Source organism: Tachysurus vachellii, chromosome 5, assembly GCF_030014155.1.
Source record: "Tachysurus vachellii isolate PV-2020 chromosome 5, HZAU_Pvac_v1, whole genome shotgun sequence".
Classification (NCBI taxonomy): Eukaryota; Metazoa; Chordata; class Actinopteri; order Siluriformes; family Bagridae; genus Tachysurus; species Tachysurus vachellii.
Window position 1 is genome coordinate 4,257,029 of NC_083464.1, and position 17,819 is coordinate 4,274,847.

General features: G+C 39.3%; 1 protein-coding gene across 1 annotated transcript in view; it reads right to left on the minus strand.

Moving 5' to 3' along the window:
• Positions 1 to 2,460: 2,460 nt before the first annotated feature.
• trpc1 (transient receptor potential cation channel, subfamily C, member 1) overlaps positions 2,461 to 17,819 on the minus strand; it is a 30,749-nt gene continuing 15,390 nt past the window's right edge. Inside the window, exons 10-13 of the mRNA XM_060869546.1 lie at positions 7,786 to 7,976; positions 6,387 to 6,588; positions 5,139 to 5,333; positions 2,461 to 2,926 (exon numbers count right to left, since the gene is read on the minus strand). Of these exons, the coding sequence (XP_060725529.1) occupies positions 2,699 to 2,926; positions 5,139 to 5,333; positions 6,387 to 6,588; positions 7,786 to 7,976 (816 nt within the window). The 3' untranslated portion in view covers positions 2,461 to 2,698. The remainder of the gene's footprint in view (positions 2,927 to 5,138; positions 5,334 to 6,386; positions 6,589 to 7,785; positions 7,977 to 17,819) is intronic.

Genomic DNA, 17,819 nt, shown 5'->3' on the forward strand with positions numbered 1-17,819 from the left:
GTTATAGACAGAAGCGCTGACACTGGAGACTCCTTTCATAAACATTATTTCATAAATAATCGTCTCCTTACAGAAAACCTCACTGTATCATCCAATTATCAGTTTTTCTTTGTTAAATAACAACACGCTTTTAAATACGAGAACAAACGCTAGCGCGTTATCAAATCCACACGAAAGATGAAATCGTTCTTAAGATATTTCTAAATGATGTCTGCAAAATTTCATACCGTTCCAGATGCGAAATGCTGAACAGAAATGACTTCTAGGTGCTCAGTGTGCCATCGTATACTGTACCAGTGCTATGATGAGTTTTTTGTTCTGGAAAGTTCTGGCAAAAACAAAAAAAATTCTTGAGCGTCAAGCCTAAAATATCCGCATCCAAGGAATTTATTCATTAGATCCAAGCCAACATTCTCCCGCTGCGGTTTCAGATCCAGATTCTTCACAATAACAACTTCTTCACTACATATGATTATGTACGTTCTAGATTATAGGACAGGGAAAATGTCTTGTGGAGAAGTGGTGTTAGTGTTGCGTTTTTCAGTCACACAAGTGTTTACTACGTTCTTGCGATTTCCTTTCTTCAACACGGACGAATGTAGAAAATCCGAGGTGCATCTCACGTGGTGATTACAGTGCAATAATTCAGTAGCAGCTTTTTGAAACGGTTTCAGCGATTCGAGCCGAGATGTTTTCTTGTTGAGTGCGTACTGAAATTTTAATTGTAAACTATTTTCATATGAAACCGATTCCCGTTAGTGAATGTTAATTTATAAATGATCGTTTTGTGACAATATCAAATAAAATGAATTAAAAATCCATGATTTGTTCTGATTTTGTTCTGAACATTTTACCTACTTTAAAAGACGTTAAAATTAGTAAATTTTTCGTGAGGTGATTCATTTTGATTGTTTGCATTGTGGGATTTATCAATAAGATACAATTCTGCAGCATGAAAATCTCTTTTAAAGGTAAACTTTAATCTAAAATCATGTTTAAATGTTTTCCTAAATTACTAAACTCTATTAAAATATTAAAAAAAAATTAATTTAGCTTTTATTAGAGCTGGACTAATGTATAAAACATGCTGTTGTAGAAAAATAATCAGTTACAGGTTAAAGTATTGCCACCCAATGTTAAAGTTATTTTTTCCACCTTAAATATGGTCCACCTTAAAATTGTCCTATAAGAGTACACCACGAGGCATTTTATTTCTTTAATGGGTCGACTTTGTAGGTTTTGTCCTTTTATAGTTAGTCATCTACCTGCAACATCCATGAAAAATTTCACTCGTTCTAGCAGCTATAAGCAGTCATTACTTTACCTTGGCACTTGTATATACGACTAAATATTCAGGCTGTTTAAATAAGTAAGTAAGTAAGTAAATAAAAAAATAAAAAAATAAATAAATAAAGTGAAGTTGCAGCTTTACAGTACCTCTGACATTAGAGACTAAATCGTTAAATCGGCATCTAGGAAGTTTTATAATTATAATAATACATAATCACACAGGGAAATTATTAATGTGTGAAAATCCCTAGCGTTATAGAAGTTAAACACAGAAGGTTTGTTTTTTTTTTGTACATTTTCTAATAATCCCACATCCTGAAATGTTTCACATCAGGATGAACATTTTTGAATATTAATTCAAGAACGCAAGGTCCAAGACGAACAAGGTCATCGTCATCACAGCAGCTATAAATGATATTAACTTGTTAACGCTGTGAAAGACAGAAAGTTATTCCATAAATTCCATAAAAAACTTCACCGTATCAACAACTGCACATTTTATTTTACTACACGTTTCTTTTAGCTAGTAATCATAAGCTTTAGTGAAATAGCTCTTATTGCTAAAACTATAACACCTTGTGACCAATCAGAATGAAGAATTTAACAAGATGATTCTCTAAATCAATAAATGCAAAGCTAAATGATATAAATGAATAGATTCTCTCGGATTGAATCCAGATTCAAGCGGAAGGTTGAAGGATATTACAAATTATTATAATCCATATAAACAGCTTCATAGTAGGACAGAAACCGGTGAAAAATGTAACACTTAGTAGTCAAGCAATAGCTGAAGACTGTTAGTATAAATCTCTGTAAAATCTTCTAAATTCCTAATAATTTAACCATAAACTACTGATTTCTTAAACTTAGTATCTTAAACTCCAAAAAAAACTTTTACTTGGACATAAAACAGACTCCTCAGATCCAGCTTTAGCAGTACTGTCTTTATAAAGATGTTCCTGAGGGTTTAGAAACAAACTGTTTGGTTGTCATAGCGTCAGATGGAACATAATCTGCTCTCGTCCGGATTTCTAACTTTTCACCTGTGTCTCAAAGCCTGAAGGTGTCATATCACACCATGAGGAACATAAACCTGGAAAGATCTGGAATTTTCTATCTAATCCATGGGAAGTGGTGATTACTAAATATAATGTTTTTCCAAAGAAATCGTTTTCCAAAAGAAAAAAAACTTTATTGGATACGATTGTCCAAAAGAAAGACACTTTTTAGAAAACAATTGTGACGATCAGGAATCTTTGACGTTAAGTTCTGAATCTGGAGGCTTTGTGTGTAGAATAAATACATTATTATAGAATTCCAGTCCCAGGACTGCAATGTGTCCCTGCTGTACAATTAGAAGAAGAAACATTTCCAGGCATGCTAGACAGCAAATTTTTGGGTCATGGCTTTAGCTTCTGGGGTAAAACATGGCATATTTGGATGTGCGAAAGCCGAGCAGGTCTCTCATCTCGTTGCGGAACTTGGACAGGTCCTGCCTCAGGTCATTGAGGTTCTCCACCGTGGCCTGGTCCATGCTCTGCATCTTCTGCCGTGTGGAGGTCAGGTAACGATGCACCAGGCAACACATGATCTTCTGGTAGTTTTCATCCCTTTTCTGCTTCAGGTTTCTCCACTCCTGAAACCCAGAACCACACGATCAAATCAAACTCACATGAACACAGAGTTAGATGGTAAAGTCACTGTAAATGAGAGGAAACCAGGAAGAACCAGAGGGATGGAGAGGAGACCTAGTTAATTTTTCCTCAGGATTTTGGACGAATAGCAGTTTTGAAAATGTACATTTTGGAAATTACCTTTATCCAGAGCAACTTACATTTATCTAATTTACACAGCTGAGTAATTGAGAGGTAAGGGCCTCGCTCAGGGGCCCAGTGGTGGTAGCTTGGTGGCCCAGGGACTCAAACTCCCACCCTTCTGATAAGTAAACCAACACCATAACTACTGAGCTAACTCATCCCCGCAGTAGGTGTTGTATATGCCTCATAATAAATTATGATCATGGAAATTTTTAGGATAAATTGTCCTGCTATATCATAGTAATACAAGGTGTGATTTATCTTAATCTATCGTAATCAGCTTGTTTTTTTGAGGTAGAAGGACAACACTGTACCCTGAGGAAACCCCTATACAGTAAACGTTATGGAGAAGAAATAACCCAAGCTCAGGATCAAACCCAGAACCCTGCACTCTTAAAAAATAGACAGACATACAGATAGATATATAGATAGATAGATAGATTATTGATACCAGAAGAAATTCAATATATTTCTTGTGGTTCATGACCTGCCATAAATAGCTAAATAGCTATTTGGTACATTAGCAAGAAACGTCGCCAGAAGTCTGTCTCCACCTAGCAGGCCATCGCTCACTGACCTTCAGCATTCTGTGTTTTGGTCTGGACTGAAAACCAGAACCAAATAATCAAATCAGAAAGAATATTCATCAACCACAGAAAGAGACCATTTCCAGAAGAGTAAATTTCCACTTCAATCTCTATGCTTTTACGAGTTTTCTTTTTTTCTGACAACCACAGCAAATTCCTTGGCCTTACATTTCTGAGCCATTAATGTAGAAAGCTGGAAACAAAAAAGAGAGCAATGTTTTTTCTCCAATACAGAGAGTAACAGAAAATATTCCCATAACTATGAAAGAAAGACACCAACACCAAACACTTAAGTCTTTTTAAAATTACAATATTGTGGATTTAAAGATTCAGGCCCCAAATTGCATACCTGCGCACTGTAGTGTGAGTCAAAAAAAGTGTGGAATGTTGGGCACTTTATGAACTTACGTAGTGTGGAAGGGGGCGGGGTTACCACGTGCTGGCACTGGATCCACAAGTCGACTTTCGTGTCTTTTTAATGATCCCACGTTGTGTGATTTATAATTCTACATTTTTCAAATTCACAGAATTCTGCTAAAACTAGCGACGCCACGTTACGTGCGTTTGATGTCATTGGCTTATTCGTCCGATTAGTAAAAAAAAAATAAATCAGCGTTCCTTCTGAGATGATACGACTATACACTACACTAGACACTAGAGCATGTAGTGCATAGTGTGAGTGCGTAGTGTGTAGTCATGTGGGATGCAGCTTTACCTTATTACATATTTGAGTTAACTGAACTTAACCTGAACTTGAATGCTATGATGTGAGTAAAAGGACTACATAATTGTTCCCTTAACGTCAGTGAGACAAAATGTTGATACAACTTCAGAGCTGCTGATTTAATATGTGACTGTAACAGTGGCTTCCTGACACTTCAACTTAAAGTTGGAACTGCTTCGTATTTTGTTACAAAAATGAGACGTCTCCGTTAAAGAAAACCGTCTCGGCCAAGTGTTTTCTGTGAAGGTAAAGATGAGCTGCAGAGAACGAGTGGGTAATGAATGAGTGTCTACATCTGTGTATAGTCTACAGTAGGCAATTTATTTGTTTCCTTTCGTCTTCAGGAGGCTGCCGGACGCCAGAGAGTAACAGAGCTTGAATTTAAGTATCCCTGACTTGATGAGACGAAATGAAATGAAATTCTAACATGATTTTAGTTTTGTTTACTTATATATTTACGCTGTGCACTCGAGTGCCAAAAGGCGTAGCGTAAAATAAGGGTTTAATAAAAAGAACATTCTCTCAATCCTCTGCCTCGTGTGTACTCATCCCTCCTCTCCCCTCATCCATCTTATCTCTATTACCAGTGGTGAAATTCTGACATGTACATTTCATCTAACAGACTTAATAAAGCCCCTTGAAGACGTATCGAACCATCGTCAAGTTCGTAACAAATCCGTCTGAGTTGTGTTTTCTCTCGCTGGTCCAACATCGACTGACCTTGAGGCTGTTCTGTCTCTTCATCTTTCCAGTGGACGTGTGGGAACAGATCCATTTGCTCAGGCTGGTCAATAAATAGCACAGCGTTTTCGGAGATGGAAGGATGTTAAACGGAGGAGGCAACGTGCATTTATCATCAAAGTAGCTGAGCCAGAGTTTAGCCCGGGCGAATTTCCATTCTTTGTCCTCATGGTTCTGTAGTCAAAACAAAGTTTTAAAAAAAAAAAAAGCATCAGATTAGAGCGCACATGTGGCCCAGTTAGAATCGCCTCCGATTTTCTAGGCTCAGTAAGATAAACACATTAAATAATGCACTACATACACATTCTATGTATAAGTATATATATATATATATATATATTCATTCATTCATCTTCTACCGCTTATCCGAACTACCTCGGGTCACAGGGAGCCTGTGCCTATCTCAGGCGTCATCGGGCATCAAGGCAGGATACACCCTGGACGGAGTGCCAACCCATCGCAGGGCACACACACTCTCATTCACTCACACAATCACACACTAGGGACAATTTTCCAGAGATGCCAATCAACATACCATGCATGTCTTTGGACCGGGGGAGGAAACCGGAGTACCCGGAGGAAACCCCCGAGGCACGGGGAGAACATGCAAACTCCACACACACAAGGTGCAGGAGGGAATTCGAACCCCGACCCGGGAGGTGTGAGGCGAACGTGCTAACCAATAAGCCACCGTGCCCCCCTATATATATATAATAAGTATATATATTATTTTATTGTTTTGTTCCTTAATTTTCTACTTTATTCTCTACTAATTGGCTATTTTTACTTCGACAGTCGTAAAAATCATTTCACTGCATGTCGTATTTTGTATGATTGCGTATGTGATAAATAAAATCAAAATTTAGAATTTAATGCACCGATTAGTTAGATTAGCAAAGCAAGCTGCTACTTGCTTACCTTTTTCTCTGCAATGTCTCTAAAAACATTTAGCGAAAAGCTACGACAGGATGAGACAAAACCGCAAACGTTTTTGATGGTCAAAAAGTAAATTCGAGATAGAGACTAAAGTTGCAAGCAGGAAGCTGAAGAAAAGTCAGACCACATGTATAAAAGCCAAACATCTGGATTCGTTGCATCAGAGTGTAACAACTAATTCGCATGGAATCATCTTGTCCCCGATACCTGAAACCATGGCAACCAAAGATCACTTGTCATTTTGTTGCTTGCTATAGTGTAAACAGATCTAAAGCTTATAAATTCACTCACGGCGATCTGTCTGAAGCTCTTATGCAGCATGGCCACTAGGAGCTTGGTGAGAACGATCACAACGACGATGTTGTACGTGCCGACGATGAGGGCGCCTACGAACGAGCGCAGTTCCTCTGTGTAGCTGATCCTAGTCACGAAGAGCGCCACATGGGCCAGAGAGAAGATATACCAGAAGAGTGCATAACACGTCCCCATAAATCTGAAGAGAAGAGAAAGCAAACGAGACACAGTAAGGTTAAGATCCAGAGTCAATCAGTCCATGATACATCAATGTATCATGATCTATAGATTTGCAGTTCAAAATAAATAAGTAGGAATAAAACAAATCACCAATGAAAACGAGCAAGCAAGCATTCATTCATTCATTCATTCATTCATTCATCTTCTACCGCTTATCCGAACTACCTCGGGTCACAGGGAGCCTGTGCCTATCTCAGGCGTCATTGGGCATCAAGGCAGGATACACCCTGGACGGAGTGCCAACCCATCGCAGGGCACACACACACACACTCATTCACTCATGCAATCACACACTAGGGACAATTTTCCAGAGATGCCAATCAACCTACCATGCATGTCTTTGGACCGGGGGAGGAAACCGGAGTACCCGGAGGAAACCCCGAGGCACGGGGAGAACATGCAAACTCCACACACACAAGGTGGAGGCGGGAATCGAACTCCCAACCCTGGAGGTGTGAGGCAAACGTGCTAACCACTAAGCCACCGTGCCCCCCAGCAAGCATGCAAGCTTGCAAACAAACAAAAAAATATACCAGTGATATAAAATAAGTATATTTTGATAATAATGTTTCAGGAATTATATTTGTACAGCATATCTTATATATTTCCAAATCCTAACCCAAGGGTGCAAATTCTCTTAAATCTCATAAAAAAAATAACAAAAAAACAAAAAAAAAACCTCAGGATGCCTATCAAACGTTTTCTGTGGCTGTATATCAAACATCTTTTCACTGTGTATGTAGTGCACTAGGTAGGGTGTATAATACCGTTCTGTTATATCCTACGTAGTGAGCAAACCAAGTGACCAAGAGAAAGGCATTTAGGATTCATTTTCTTGAAACAGCAGCTTTTTGATGCATCAAAAACAAAAAATATATATTAGTGTGAGTAAATAAATTTAAATCTCTAAAGATAAATATTGTTATAATAAATATTTAATCTACAGTAATTAATAAATTTGATTGCTTTTGATCAATCGAGAAGTTGTACTATTTTTTGTTAGCGCCGCCCACGTGTCCCATGGTACCTAACCAGTTTCAGCACTTTGCTACATCATGTAACGGCTCTATTAATGGTGAAGATGGAGTGAAAAGATATAACGTTATGTTTAATCTGCTAAATAATCTAGCATAAAGCGATAACAACTGAACGGTACGTGTGGAAGGCGTCATTGCTCTGCTGTTCACAGAAGATTCCTTCACAGTCCTTGTTTTTGTATTTGCTCTTGAACATATCCTTCTGGTCTTTTCCGTAAAGCTGCGTCAAGCCGATGGTGAAGGAGAAAAGCACCAAGAGGAACAGGCCTAGGAACTTTCCAAACTCCTGCAGCATCTGACCCATAGAGATCTACATACACAAATAAACACACACACACACACACACACACACACACACACACAAAGACTTTAATTAGTTCAGTCTACAGCTATTGGTTATTTCCAGACCCACAATCACAGTACGCCTCAGGCAAACATCAGCTGTAATTAAGACTCGTGAAGACATTCTCTCTTTAAAAGCTTTTTTCAGACTACTGTAAACTGTTTTTGTGGCTCAGGAAGCATTTAAAGTTGCTGTTTTTGGGCTTATTAAACTCGGGGGTTTCAAAGTATGACTACGTTGAGCAAATGAAAGTTGAAAAAGAAAATATTTTGATGAATTATATCAAATTTATTTTCTACATTTAATTAAATACCCTTATCCTTACCTTTGCTGAGTAATTGACAGTTAAGGGCCTTGCTCAGGGGCCCAGGAGGGGAAGCTTGGTGGCCCTGAGATTCAAACTCTCAACCTTCGTCTATAAAACTGACTCTCTCTCTCTCTCTCTCTCTCTCTCTCTCTTTTCTTCTCTCCCTCTCTTCCCTTCTGTCTCTGTCTCCCCAGCTCTCTCTCTCTTTCCCTCTCTTCCCTTCTGTCTCTGTCTCTCCATCTCTCTCTCTCTCTCTCTCTCTCTCTCTCTCCCTCTCTCTTTCCCGCTCACTCTCCCTCTGTCTCTTTCTCTCTGTCCCTCCCCCATCTCTCTTTTCTTCTCTCCCTCTCTTCCCCTGTCTCTGTCTCCCCATCTCTCTCTCTCTCTCTCTCTCTCTCTCTCTCTCTCTCTCTCTCTCTCTTTCTGTGCGCATGCGCGAGTGAGCGAGTGTGTGAGCGCTGGCAGAGCGTGTAGTGAAGGTGTGAGTAAAAACTCTAGCTTTTTTGCTATTTTCTTTATGTTGTATGATTTGAGTGAGCATTGAGTGGTGTGTAGCGAGTAGTGTGTCTGTGTGTGTGTGTGTGTGTGTGTGTGTGCGTGTGTGTGTGTGTGTGTGTGTGTGTGCGTGTGTGACGCTTTAGCGGCTTGTGACAAAGTCGGCAAGACAAGCAGGACAATGAAGAGGACAGTGTACAGCAAAAAAGTAACACAGAGGGTCATGAAGAAGAAGGGAAAATTACTGAGCCAGAAGCAGAACAGAACACAGAGAAAGTCAATAATCAAAGTAGCGATGAATCTGTAGCTACAGACAATACGGATCTGATCACAGAGGATGTAGGTTTCACTGTAGTCAGATCCAAGAGGAACTCTAAAGCAGGTAGTAGTGGCCACAGACCAGGAATAAAGGGCTTGTTGAAACGGAACGGGAAAAACAAATCGTAAGCAGTCAGGATGCAGTGATGGAATCGGGCAGTGAGCAAGACACTAACATAGAAACAGACAGTGATGAGGACAAACAAAATAATGAACAAAAAGGAACATTTAAAGCTAAAGAGATTAAAAGGTTTCTCCAAAAAACAAAGTATATGAAAGGAGTTAAAGTAGACCAGCACTTCCCTGATAAACAAAGCTTTGTGGACTCAGCCACAACCATAATAAAGGAAAAAAATAAAAGCTTCACACAAGAGGAAATATATCGGTTAAAAAGTTTTAACCAGAACAAGACACGATCTGCTGTGTGATGAGGAAGAAAGTGCATACTGTAACCCATTACTCTGTAGCATAACGCTAATCGTTTTGTATTTTATACTTTTACTCATGACTGATTTTAGCATTGCTTCTTTAAACATACGGGCAGGAAGGGATGTTAAAAAACGAACAGAACTCTATGAATTAATGAAACTAAAACGTTTAGATGTAATGTTTGTACAAGAAACTCATAGCAACAAAGAAAATGATTCTAGATGGATGATGGAATGGGAAGGAGAGGTAGTGTTGAGTTCATTAAGTTCAGTAAATGCAGGAGTAGGCATTCTCTTTGCCAAACAGTTTTTAACCAGAATCCTACATTAAACAGGAGGTTGACAGTGTCACGCATTGAGAGTGACAGTCACGCATTTGGGTCTTTTCTCACGTTCTCCCGCCACACATTGTATTTCTCACGCAGAAAAACTTTTTGACTATTTATCATATATTTAATAAGCCGCAGCGCCCAACATGTATCTCTACGCACCGCTGTCTCTATGGAACCGGGCAGGAATCAAGCGCGTCTCCCCTGGAGTTCTTAGACGAGCTTGCCACTTATCAGCCAATAAAAAAAAGAGGCTACACAATAGCCAATCAGAAAAAAGCACTATTGTATATGGGTAGGATTTAACGCAACAACCAATGAAAAAAAGCATATTTTAACTGGAATTGTTCAGCATCATCCTCGTTCACCCACAGAGAAAACCACTGGAGCTGCGAGCATCACTTTGAGCACAGAGTAAGCCATGATCTCCTGATTTAATGTTACAACAAATTCACAACGTGTTTGACACAAACGATGACACTTTAACTGCTGTTAGAGAAACTTTCCCAGATAATCAGCATCAGTTTTTCATGAGTGTCTGTAACTTAGCCATCTGTTTTACAGCCTGTTTACTGACAACACCTTCTCAGAACAAGTAGTCTAGGTCAGTGGTTCTCAAACTGGGGGCCCTGAGATGGTGCCAGAAAATATACTGTATGAGTAATAGAGGTCCCTGGTTCCTTTTTACAAAGGTGACTGGATTGAACCAATTTGGGAGGCTAGCAAAGCTTGCAGCCTTGGTTTTAGTGCTTCTACATTCTAATTCTAAAGCCCAGAGGGTATTTTCGATAGTCGGTTTGAACAAAACCTGGAGGGTTGGAGATGTCACTCTTGCCTGTCTTCAAAACTTGAGAGCCCTGATAAATTATGTGAACTTTTATCCAGCTGTGATTTGAAAGATTATCTGTTTTTAGAAGGAGATTTTAACTGTACTTAAAATGACTCAATGGATAGGAACATCCATAGGAACATCATGCACAGAACACAGAACACAGAACCTCATGCAGCATCAAAGTACTGTATGCACGTAACACGTAGATGTTTGGAGAAGACAACATGGAACTGAAAGACAATACACAGGGGTGCACTGTAGAGACAATTTGATTTCGTTAGTTAGTTTAAACAGATTTTTTTGTTTTAAACATAATTTCAATGTTTTTAAAGCTAACACCTGTTAGTTTTTCAGACCACTTTTTAGTCAGATGTAGAGTTTTTAAACCCAGAAGTGCATATTGGTATTTTAATGTTTCTTTACTAAATGATGCTAATTTTATTGAGTCTTTTAGATTTTTCTGGACCTCTTTTAGAAAAGAAAAGAGAGATTTCTCCTCCTGTAGACAATGATGGGACCATGTGAAGGTTTTAATCCAGCAGCTCTGTCAGGAGTACACTGCCAACGTCACAAGGAACATCACTAAGAGATCACATTAAGAGAGCTGGAGGTAGATATAGTGAAACTCCAGGCTTTAACTGAGTCCACAGGAAACAGAGAACATTCTGAGAACCTCAAAGCAAAAAAAAGCATTAATGGTGGATCTATTGGGCACAAAAGCACAAGGAGCTCTCGTCCGTTCAAGTTTTAAAGGAGTCAATGAAATAGACGCCCCCTCGTGGTTCTTTTCTTCGGACTGAAAAAAAAAAACATTTTGGAAGTCTCCAGCTCATTGGAAATTGACCTTGGTCAGATTTCACTGGATCAGGAAAAAGAGTTTGGCAGGGTTGAGCACCAATACCTCTGGAAAACCCTGGAGGCTTTTGGTCTCAACCCCAGTCTTATGGCAATGATAAAGGTGATGTACTACGATATCGAAAGTGTATTCAAGATCAACGGAGGGTTAGGCACTGCCTTTAATGTAAAACGGGGAATCAGACAAGGCTGTTCTTTATCAGGTATGTTGTACACTTTATCAATTGAACCGTTTTTACACAGATTACAAATGTCTTTAAATCAAGTCAAGTCAAGAAGCTTTTATTTTGTTATTACAACCATATATAGCTGTTGCAGTACACAGTGACATGAGACAACGTTTCTCCAAGACCAGGGTGCTACATAAAACAAAGTAGGGATAAGGACTTAGTAAGAAGTCCTAGCCACATAAAGTGCAACTGTGCAACCTGGTAATGTAAAGGATGGGGGGTTACTACTATTAATATAGTAGCATCAACACTGGCATCACCTAGCTTGCCTGGATCCCCCTACGTGCCTTGTCGAAAAAAATTGTCAGAACTATGTAGAAAAGTGCTGACTGAACTGAACAGCGCTGTCATATACACCGATCAGCCATAACATTAAAACCACTGACTGGTGACGTGAATAGCATTGATGATCTTGATACTGTGGCACAGTGTTCTGCTGGGAAACTTTGGCTCCTGTAATTCAGGTGGATGTTCAGGAATGGTTTGAGGAACACGAATTTAAATCTCAATTTAAAGGATCTGCTGCTCTTATGCCTCTTTTCCACCGGAAAGAACCGGGTGCTGGTTCAGAGCTAGTGCTGGTGCTGGTTCAAAGTTGGTTCCACTGGCGAACCTTCTAAGAACCGGTTTGCCTTTCCACCGGCTAGAGAGCATCACAGCGCCGAGTGTGACGTCACTGTATACGTCTCACGTGTCCCAGCAACTTTAGCGCAGCAGCGGCAAACAGAAATACATCAACAATGGCGGATGTTGCTTTACTGTTAATGCTCATGGCTTTGCGAACATACATTGGCATCCAAACGCGGCGAATAAAACGTGTACATGCAGCTCCATGTAATCTGTATAAACGGAGGTTGTAATCGATACAAGTACAAGTACATAACGTTATTTTATCATTAACACAGAAAAAAGTTAGCCTTAGCATGTAGCTACCTACTATCATGTGTGCTGATAATGTATCATATTGCGGTAAAGTAAAAGTGTTATTAAACACTAGTATACTTATGGTATATTATCAAATTCGCTAACAGTAGCCCCGCCCACAGCCCCTGTCATAAGCGGTTCTTAAGTCTAGACCAGCAGCATTTTGGTGCTACTTAAGAAGCACTTTTCCTGGTTCAGAGCCGGTGCTTTGGCTGTCGAAACAGAAAGAACTGGTTCTAAATTAGGCTCTGGCTCCGAACCAGCACTCGAACTGCCTCGGTGGAAAAGGGGCATTAGTGGTCGCCTCGGTTCCAGATAACACTGCACACCTTCAGAGGTTTTGTAGATCCATGCTACGATGTGTCAGAGCTGTTACAATGGCACAAACAAGACCTACACAATATTAGGCAGGTGGCTAATTGGTGACTGACTGTGGTAATTAACAGTAAAGTCAGCACCTGCATAGTTATTCAAATTTGTTCAATATTATACAAAGCGAAAATATTACAATGATTACGAATTTTATTTACGCAAATTGTTATTTTGGTGGCTTTAGAAAATGTGTTCAGATTTTCCTAGACGTGTGTAAACTAGCTTGATGTTTGTGAAGCTAGAAGCTAGAAGCTAGAATCTTCAGAAAGGATGAAGGACTGTGTGAAAGATTTATGATCAAATGACCCATTTTTCAGTACCTGTGATTTATTCTCCTGTCACAGACAAGTCAAGTTGAAAGCAATTCAAATAGCTAATCTCTCACAGGGCTGATTTAGCATCGGAGGGTACTAGCTGTGATGTAGCGTGATATCCAGATGGCCGAGCTCACAGGTTCAGAGGTCTCGCCAACAACGAATACAGCTATGCAAACACCCCGACTTTGACTCCCACTCTTGAGAAAACGCAACGAGGACAACGACTTACTCAGAGGTGATTCAGAATTTCTTGAATTATCTTAACCGATCGTTCAGCCAGACAGCTGTGACCAAGTCGCTGGGGCCGGACGGAAACATAGCACAAGCAACACTTCCATGGAAAACGTCTGGAAGGTTGCTGAGTCAACAACCAGTGGGGTTTGTCCAGACACCAGATACAGGATGGCTACAGGATTTATAGATAATCCACAACAAAGCTTCCCAGTAACAACAAAACAAACAGAAGGAAGAACAGCATGAGGAAAAGCTGATTATGTCCTGATATTGAGACGCAGCAGGAATGATTGTTAACATCAACAAACGTTCAGCACGGTGTAAAAAAATCCATCCTAATTATTATAATCCTTCATTATTATTTTAATATTATCGTATTAATTCTTTTACTTAATGATATCATTATTATAATTATATACTTATATATTGAGTTATTAATCCTGTTGTACAGCACCTTGGTAGCTCCTGTGGTGTTATAAATGTGCTTTAGAAATAAAGTTGGCTTGACACCACGGTTGTGACTCACACATTCACAAGTAAATAAACATATTGTGCAAATTGTCTGCATTCAATTGGGTTTTTACTGACGTAGTTTCATTACCGCTGCATATTTTGGACAGTCTGGGTTTTATAACCATGTGTTACTACCGCATGCGCTCGATTACAGTTTATTCACATGAAGAAATTACTTTAGTCCGTGCAGAGCTGCTTTCTTTCCAGCTTGACAATGAGTGTTTATTAAAGCGGTGCTAGTGTTAATGTGTCAACGAGCTTTTAATTCCACATTAGGAACGCAATCCTCTCACACTTGAACACATGCAGAATGAAAACTCAAGGCGTACAGATGCTATGTTATACAGAACAGACAATTTATCAAAGTAATACAAAAATACAACGTGTCTGTCAAGTATCTGTCAAAATGACTCAAATACACATTTCTTCATTCTAACAGCAAATAAATAACATGGACATCTTTCTTCGGGTGAAATGTTTCCTAAAAGCTTCAGTGGCCCGTGATGGTTCGATCACCTGACATGCGTTTTTTTTTTGTTACTATATTCCAAGATTATTTAGGTAACTACATGATATACATCGTGTCTTCCGTGTCACATCAGAGGTTTGGAGGAGTCGTAGAGAAGAATTTCATTATATTGTGTGGATTGTTGTGTAAACTCTTGAATTAATCTCCAAAATCCCTTTTTATGTGCATGCGTTGTTTCAAATAGAATTCATTCATTCATTCATTCATTCATCTTCTACCGCTTATCTGAACTACCTCGGGTCACGGGGAGCCTGTGCCTATCTCAGGCGTCATCGGGCATCAAGGCGGAGTGCCAACCCATCACAGGGCACACACACACTCTCATTCACTCACGCAATCACACACTAGGGACAATTTTCCAGAGATGCCAATCAACCTACCATGCATGTCTTTGGACCGGGGGAGGAAACCCCCGAGGCACGGGGAGAACATGCAAACTCCACACACACAAGGTGGAGGCGGGAATCGAACCCCGACCCTGGAGGTGTGAGGCGGACGTGCTAACCACTAAGCCACCGTGCCCCCCTCAAATAGAATTCATTTTAGTAAAAATGTCTTTTTTTTAATAGGTCTGGTGGTGCGACCGTATTGCGACGTTATTCACAACTTAAGTAAACCATTAAAAAGGCTAATGAATTTAAAACTTTTACATTCGTAACATTTTGCCAAACAGGACAGCTTTACTAATGTCTTTATTAGTAAATGACTGATTTTGTCAAATGTAACAATGCATAACAGACAATAAAAGACTCTTACTTTGTCATGATTTTAAGCAAGTGTAGGCCGGGTATTACATCACAAAGAAGACCTCACATGAGCCCGACAAAGCGAAGGTTAGCGTTTACTACAGTTTACTAAGTCATGTGTTCTATAGTCAAATAGATGTGTGTTCTAACGTTAAAAAGAACAGAGAAAAAATTATTTTACTCAGAATTTAATGGAAGAAAAAGTCAAACCCTGACAAAAAGAGCTTATAAAACTAAAACAATGCTTAAATGCAGAAAAAAATAATGACTTAAAATCAAAAACAGGTGCCTGCATAGACAAACACACCAATGACGGTGCTATTATTACAACACTGTTTATTTATTTAAGAAATGTACGCTTAAAGATGAAATTTAACCACTCAAGCAGATTCTCTTCTGCTTAATAAATGAAAAACCTCTGCATACTTAAGCATACGTTTCTTAAGTGAATGTATTTATTGCAACCAGAGAAAAGATTTAAAGAATTTAATTTTAGGCCAAACTGTTGGAGAAATGTTCTTTTGGATGTTTTTATATAGTTTTTATTCTTTTAATTATTCTAGTTTTCCCTTCATGTACTGTGTGGTTGCACCACATGATTTTCTGAGTGTTGAAATGATTAAAAAAAACATATTTGTCATTGAAACTGATATAAATTGTGTATGAACACAGAGACGTGACACATTACACTACACAGTTTAACAAGACACATTTAAATACTCTCTCTCTCACTCACTCATTTTCTACCGCTTATCTGAACTACCTCGGGTCACGGGGAGCCTGTGCCTATCTCAGGCGTCATCGGGCATCAAGGCAGGATACACCCTGGACGGAGTGCCAACCCATCGCAGGGCACACACACACACTCTCATTCACTCACACAATCACACACTACGGACAATTTTCCAGAGATGCCAATCAACCTACCTTTGAACCGGAGGAGGAAACCGGAGTACCCGGAGGAAACCCCCGAGGCACGGGGAGAACATGCAAACTCCACACACACAAGGTGGAAGCGGGAATCGAACCCCCAACCCTGGTGTGAGGCGAACGTGCTAACCACTAAGCCACCGTGTCCCCCCACATTTAAATAAATTAAATAAATTAATTAAAACTAATAAATGTTATAAACATGGTTAGACAATACAACTGTAATATTTATGCTGTATTGTAACAGGGTTTAATAAATAAAGACTTATGAGAAAGAGAGAAAAACAGTGTGCGTCAGTGTGTGTGTGAGAGAGAAATGCCTTCCATATTTCTGAGCACATTTCCATACTGTAATGCCAAGCACTGATGTCACGACGTGAGCTCGTCTACTAGAACAGAGACAGCATGGAAAAGGTATTCCTGCACTCAGAGTAACCATTCCAGCTAGAATAACACCACAGCAGTCAGTACACAGTTAACCCGCTGTTTTTAGAGTAACTTCGGCATCCAAAAACAGCATGACGTGACACAAAGCCAGTAAGCAGCAAAGAACTCGTTTATCCATACGGTACGCTCGGCCGTATTCGTACACAACTGTACTGCTGCTAGAAACCGAGAAAGAGATATTACACAACAGATCTGCAACAAACAGAATATCCAGAGGTCGAAATGCTCGTTTGTGTGCGACCTTAAAAAATCCGCTTCAGATCTGCCAGAGAAAAACAGACCAAAGGAAAGAGAAAGGATTGATTTTGACAGAAGAAACAGAAAGAGAGAATTCGCTAGAATCCATCTGGTTATCAGGCAGGTCCTGTGGGCATTATGCAATCAAAACTGGGGGAATAAAGTAAAGCTTTTTTTCCTCTGCTTTACTATACAGATGAATAATTATTTGTGAGCTAGTGCTGATTTACATGCAGAAAGATCACTAGCAACAAGCTAAATGATGTGCGTCAGGTGTTTACATGCATATAATGTAAATCATGAAATAAGGTAACATCTGCTTTGCTGATTTGATTTGAATGTTGGAAGCTTAATATCCTGGGCCTAATGGTCATAGTGACAAAAGTCTAATAAAAGTCTTATAAATGTGGGTGTTTCCCTTAAAATTAAAGAGAAAATCCTAGTAAAGATAAAAGATATTCATAAAACATCTTAACCCTTAAAAGAGCTCAAAGGTGTTAGGAGTAGTGAGGATGTGAGGAAGACTTTTAAGAGGATTAAAAGTTTCTTTTAATGGCCGAAAATGGAGAAAATGGCCGAAAGGTGACGAGGGAGAAGAAATTTGTTGTATATAATATTTAATAATGATAGTGAGTTAATAAGATGATACAGATTACATTGTGTAGGGATTATTTTTGTCACCATATACATCTCAAATAGACTCAAAAAAGCGCTCCTATTTTTTTATTAGACAACCAATCAGTCTTTTAAACAATGTGTCACCTAGT